Source organism: Lampetra planeri, chromosome 75 (genome assembly GCF_965212315.1).
Source record: "Lampetra planeri chromosome 75, kcLamPlan1.2.h2, whole genome shotgun sequence".
In the NCBI taxonomy this organism is placed as follows: domain Eukaryota; kingdom Metazoa; phylum Chordata; class Hyperoartia; order Petromyzontiformes; family Petromyzontidae; genus Lampetra; species Lampetra planeri.
Window position 1 is genome coordinate 1,785,373 of NC_136180.1, and position 6,593 is coordinate 1,791,965.

The following is a 6,593-nucleotide window of genomic DNA, read 5'->3' on the forward strand; positions in this document are numbered from 1 at the left end:
ATTTAAACCGGCTAAATGTCACCTGCTTCGGGAATCGGTCAGGTACTTGGGGCATATCGTTGGCCGTTCAGGGATCTCTACAGACCCTGCTAAGACGCACTGCGTCAGCTCATGGCCAACGCCAACCTCAGTCACTGAGGTCCTCAGCTTCATAGGATTCGCCTCCTACTTCCGCCGTTTTGTCGAACATTTTGCCACCATAGCCAGGCCCCTACACGCTTTGACGGCTAAAGGGGTAAGGTTTCACTGGGGGCCGGAAGAGGAGGCTGCATTCTGCTCCCTTCGGGACGCCTTAGTGCGGGCTCCTCCCTTGTGTTACCCCGATTTCACGCAACCGTTCCTGCTTGACACGGATGCCAGTAACACGGGTATCGGGGGAGTGCTCTCACAGGTGGTCGGGGGGGTCGAACGGGTGGCCGCCTACGGTAGCAAAGTTTTGGCACCTGCGGAACAACGCTACTGTGTGACACGTCGTGAATTGCTAGCGATCGTTTTTTTTATCCAGCAATTCAGGCCATATCTCTACGGCCGTCATTTTACTGTTCGTACGGACCACACGGCTCTCCAATACGCAATGCGGGTGGCGCAACCCTCCGGTCAGTTGTCCCGATGGCTGGAGGTCCTCTAAGACTACCAATTCATGACAATTTACCGTAAGGGATTGCGGCACTCGAATGCGGATGCCTTGTCACGGTTGTCGCCTCGCTCGGAATGCGCATGTCTTCTGGGATCGGCGCAGTGTAAACCCCCTGTCGCCGTCCCCGCGGAAGTTTTGCTCGCCGCCACTGACACTCCGCGGGTCGACGCGCCCGCCGCCCCCACGGGCGGGGACTCGTTACTCGCGTTGCCTCTTATTGAGTGGGGCCGTATCCAAATGGCCGACAGCTCCCTACTCACGTTGCGTCGAAAGGCAGAGGCTCCCGGGGGGGGGGAGACGCGGGTCGGTTCCTGGGTGGTCAGACAGGGCCTCCTGATGAAGTGGGACAATATGTCCCGGCGTCATACGCTCGTTGTGCCATCTGCTCTGCGGGGTAGAGTCGTTCTGGCTGCTCACGAACGACTCATGCATTTGGGATTTCATAAAACGCTCGCCCTACTCCAACGGGACTATTATTGGCCGGGTATGGGGAGCGACTTGGCAAACATCCTCAAGGGATGTGTGGGGTGCGCTCAGAGAAAACCGCCACCAATAGCGGCTAATCCACCGCTACAATCCATTCAGGCTTCGCGCACGAACGAACTGGTTGCGCTCGACATCTTGGGGCCCTTTCCCGCTACACCTAGGGGTAACAAGTACCTGCTGGTTGGCGTAGAATACTTCACCCGATGGCCCATGGCGTGGCCACTCGCCAACCAGTCGGCTGCGGCAGTGGCGGACGCCTTTATCCAGGGCTATGTTTTGGACAAGGGCGCCCCCGAATGCTTGCTGACGGACCAGGGAAAGAATTTTTCGAGCGTTTTGTTGCGCGAGGTGTGCGACCTGTTGGGTACGAAGAAAGTGCGTACCTCCCCGTACCACCCGCAGACTGATGGAATGGTTGAACGTCTAAACAGGACGATTACTTTTATGCTGTGCCAACAGGTCTGCAACGATCAGGTTGATTGGGACTTACAGGTACCTGGGGTACTCGCGGCCTATCGAATGGCCCCCCATGCGGCGACGGGGTTTTCCCCATTTTTTCTCATGTATGGGCGGAAGGCCGATCTGCCCATGGATGTCCAACTGGGGATTTCCCAGCCACGTGCGAAGTCTAAATTGGCCGACCACATCAAATTTAATATCGCCAAACTGGCTGAAGCGCGAGAGGCTGCGAGGTTGAATTCAAGGTCTCGCCAGATCGCTAACGAAAGATTGCATGCACAAAAGGTGTATACACACGATTGGAAACCAGGCGATAAGGCCTGGCTGCACTGCCTACATGAACCGTTGGCTACGTCCCCTAAATTGTTGAGACCATGGAGGGGACCTGTGGAAATCGTGCGTATTGCGCGACCCAAGAGTATCCAGATTAAATGGGAAAAACGCCGTTGGTACGTATGTAGTGGTGATACGCGCTGGGTGTATATGTCGTGTGCCAGCGCGTATGTACGGGTGTGTGTGTGGTGACGCGCGCTGACGGGGAGGAGCAGGCGTCAGTGCGCGGGTGGGGGTAGTGCTGCTGATTGGCTGTGTGCCGGTGACGCGCCCAGAGGGAGTGATCGGGTAGCAGCGCGGTGTGATTGGTCGGGGAGTGGAAACACGCGCTGAGCGGAACCGGATCGTAGGGATAGCGCGTGGGGATTGGGTAACTGAGGAGCGGTGCCGACGTTGAGGTCCGCATCCGCTCCGTCTCCCGGGAAGAAGGGGTATATAAGGTGATGCACAGAGGAGCAGGGGGGAAGTGGAACCATCTAAGAATGAATACGAAGGTGCAGAGATAGAGCCCGGAGAGGAGAGTAATGGAGAGTAGAGGAGAGTAAGGTATAAGTGTGTAGCCAGCGAGAGAGAACGGTCTACACGAGCTGAGTAATGTATAGTGTGTAGCCAGCGAGAGAGAACGGTCTACACGAGCTGAGTAATGTAGGGTGTGTAGCCAGCGAGAGAGAACGGTCTACACGAGCTGAGTAATGTATAGTGTGTAGCCAGCGAGAGAGAACGGTCTACACGAGCTGAGTAATGTATAGTGTGTAGCCAGCGAGAGAGAACGGTCTACACGAGCCGAGTATGCATACGGTGTAGCCAGCGAGAGAGGAAGGTCTACACGAGCCGAGTATGCATACGGTGTAGCCAGAGAGAGAGATGCAAAGTCTACACGAGGCGAGTGGAGAGTGTAGCAGAGGCACAGAGTCTACACGAGGCGAGAGAGGAGTGTAGCCGAGGCGCGGAGTCTACACGAGGCACAGAGAGCCGGCAGCACAGAATCCAGAGTCAAGAGAAGCGCATTGTGAAGAAGAGAGGCCACGCGTTGTATTGTTACAAGTCAAGATTTAATAAAAGAAGTGTGTTCCCGTCAAGGAGTTTCCTGCCGTCATTTTCCAATACTTCATCTGGCGTCAGAAGTGAAACGGGCTTCCAAGTATGGAGACGAGGAAGACCCGTAGGACCCACGGGATTGACCGCGAGGAAGACCTGGACGACTCGGGGCCGCTGGTGGCGGGGGGTGAGGAAGAGGACTTGCCCACGCTGCAGGGTCCGTCGACGGCGCCGGCCGAGCGACCGGGGACAGACGCCGGGCTTCGTGAGGCGCACTCCCGACTGGCGGAGCTGCTGCTCGCCGCCGCGTCCATCTTGGCGGAGATCAGCTCGTCGGGAGGAGCGGGGACGGTGGGGGACATTTTACAAGGTCGCCCCGCAGATTCCCGCCAAAACGAATGGGGGATTCCCGCCATTGCGCCTGGGCCTACTTTTGGCGGGAACGGCGAGCGCCACGTGGTGGTGGGTTCCCAAGCGCGCGCATCGACGTCATCAGCGCGCGAGGGGGTCCGCCATCTTACGTCTGCTGCTGGAGCCGCCATCTTAGACACCGACGGACAGGCGGAGAGGAACCACGAGGCGGATGACTTCATTTTTCAGCAGCGCCTGCCCACGTTGTCAGCCTTCAAGGCGGAAGGCGGAGACTGGGGCCAATTTCAGCGAAGGTTTTTGGCGCATCAAGAGATGTCAGCGTGGTCCGATGCTACGGCGCTGCGGGCATTGCCCGCCATGCTGGACGACGATGCGCTCGCGGCCTTCAGGGCTGCACGGAAGTCGGACCGCTCCACGCTGAAGGATGCGCTGGGGTTGTTGGCCAGGGTCTACGGGCCTCCCTCTACGTGCCGCCATCAGTTCTACGCAAGACGGAAAGCGGCCACGGAGACCGCGCTGGCCTATCGCACGGCGTTGCTGGCTCTTGCTGATGCTGCGTTCCCTCGGATGGACGAGGAGGGCCAAGACGCGATGGTTTTGGAGCAGCTGCTCAAGTTGGCGCAGGACCTGGGGGTCCCTATCAACACAGCTGACGAGATTGATATTTCTTCTTTGAGAGTCGCCACGAGTATTCAAGCGCACGAGGCCCTGCAACGGAAGCAAGGCGTTGGTTGCAACGCTGCTGTCGTCGCAGCCCCGGGTTTGGTGGTCGCCGAACCCCAAGTCGTCAGCCCACGAGAGGAGGCGTTCGCCACGGGACGACCAGGGGACTGGAGGCCGGGGGCCCGGTCGCCTCTGCGATCGGGCCGAAAGTCGGAGCAACCAAGATCTACTCCGACCCTCGTCACGTGCTATAACTGCGGCCTCCGGGGCCACGTGGCGTCCGGGTGCCGCGCTCCGCGGCAGCGCGCCATGGGAGCTCGGCTGGACGACGACCGAGAGCCCAAGTCATCTCTACAATCCCCGGCAAGTCGCGGCACCTCACACGCTCGGCCTGTTTATTCGGCACACATGGGACGCCGCGTTGCGGCGGAGGAGGGCCGGTTAAGGTTCGGGGATTCGGTTCGGCGAGGGGGGTTCGGCCGGGACCAGGGAGACATTGAATGGGCGGAATTGGGGCATAGAATTGTGGCTGCTTCGGCGGGTTCGTCCGTTGTTACGGGATCTATTGATGGGGTTGAGATTAGGGTGTTAGTGGACACGGGGGCATCGGCAACTATTATATCGGACCTCATTTATAATATTCTTCCGGTCCAATGTCGTCCGCTGCTTCCAGTGGATGTGCCATTTTACGCCGCTAATGGGGGATCGTTGGGCATTATCGGTCAGGTTAGGGCGTCCATTTGCATTGGAGATATCAAATTGTCGGGACCCGTTTTCGTTTCGTCTTCTTTGGCAGTTCCGTGTCTTTTGGGCACTGACTTTTTGGCTAAAATGCCCATTAAAATTCTTATCGATCAACGATGCATTGAACTGCCATCGGGTCGCCGGATTTCATTTTTGACGGGCCCTACTGACATTCGGACGGCGTGCGCTACGATACAAGCGGTGGCGACGCAGACAGTGCAAGTGCCCCCGGGTTCACAGATGTTGATTCCCCTCCGGTTGCGGAAACCATGGGTGAGGGAGGCTTCGGGACAGAGTATGCTTTTGGGTCCTTCTAACAAGGCTGTCGGGGGTCTTGATTTATCGGTGGCTCACACTTTGGTGCGGGCTGACAGGGATCCGTTTGTGATGGTTTTGAACGCGGGGTCGCGACCAGCTGTCATTCCGCAGGGCACCGTGCTGGCTCACGCGGCGCAGGTCCCTGGGGATGATGGGTTGGTTGCGCAGGTGGGCTCGAGCCCCGCGCGGAACGTTGAGCCAAGGGAAGACCTTGAGTGGGTCCATTCGTTATGTGCCGCCTCGGACGATTTGTCGGCGGCGCAGTTGGGTGCGCTGCGCGAGTTGCTCATTGAATTCTCTGATGTATTCAGTAAACATAAGTATGACATTGGGTGCACGGATTTGTTGCACCATCACATTGAAACGGGCGATGCGGCGCCGGTCAGGCTAAATCCCTTCCGACTGAGTCCCGTGGAGAAGGAACATGTTCAGTCGGCTGTTAACGATATGCTAGAAGCCGATATTATTTCGCCCTCCTCTAGCCCGTGGGGAGCGCCTATTGTGCTGGTTAAGAAGCAGGACGGGTCCCTGCGATTCTGCGTTGATTTCCGTCGCCTGAATAAGATCTCTGTGGCTGACGCGTATCCGCTCCCCAGGATGGATGAGTCCCTCGATGCATTGTCTGGTGCGCGATATTTTTCGACTCTTGATTTGTTATCGGGGTTTTGGCAGTTGCCGCTCGACGAAGAGTCGAAACCTAAGACAGCATTTCGGACTCCAGGGGGGCTGTTCCAGTTTAACCGGTTACCCATGGGACTTCACTCCTCTCCAGCGACGTTTCAGCGACTTATGGAGCTGGTTTTGTCGGGCTTGCAGTGGGATACATGCTTGATTTATATGGACGATGTCATTGTTTTCAGTAAAACGTTTGAGGAACACCTCCGGCGATTGAGAGGGGTGTTCTTGCGAATGCGATCGGCTAAGTTGAAATTTAAACCGGCCAAATGTCACCTCCTTCGTAGGTCCGTTAGATACTTGGGTCACATTGTCGATTCTTCGGGGATCTCCACCGATCCTGCGAAGACGGATTGTGTCGGTTCGTGGCCGACACCTACGTCCGTTTCCGACGTGCGTAGTTTCATCGGGTTTGCTTCTTATTATCGGCGGTTCGTTGAGCACTTCGCCACTATTGCAAAACCCTTGCACGCTCTAACGGCGAAGGGAGTGAAGTTCAAATGGGGACCGGAGGAGGAGGCCGCGTTTCGCTCCCTCCGGGACGCCTTGGTGGGTGCCCCACCCTTGTGTTATCCCGATTTTGCCAGTCCCTTTTTGCTGGACACGGATGCTAGCAACACGGGCATTGGGGGGGGTGCTATCCCAAGTCGTTGGGGGTGTCGAAAGAGTTGTCGCCTACGGTAGTAGGGTGTTGTCTCCGGCGGAGCAGCGCTACTGTGTCACCCGTCGTGAGCTGCTTGCCATTGTTTTTTTTGTGCAGCAGTTTAGGCCATATCTTTATGGTCGTCACTTTACAGTCAGAACGGACCACGCGGCGCTACAGTATTCATTGAGGGTCGCCCAGCCCTCGGGCCAGTTGTCGCGTTGG

At 57.4% G+C, this 6,593-nt stretch overlaps 1 protein-coding gene across 1 annotated transcript; it reads left to right on the forward strand.

Annotated features, from left to right (window-relative positions):
* The first annotated feature begins 2,049 nt into the window (after positions 1–2,049).
* Positions 2,050–6,581, forward strand: LOC144737924 (uncharacterized). The gene has a single exon (XM_078620807.1). It carries the CDS (start codon positions 3,059–3,061, stop codon positions 6,407–6,409), a length of 3,351 nt encoding a protein of 1,116 aa, XP_078476933.1. The 5' UTR covers positions 2,050–3,058; the 3' UTR covers positions 6,410–6,581.
* The last annotated feature ends 12 nt before the right edge of the window (positions 6,582–6,593 follow it).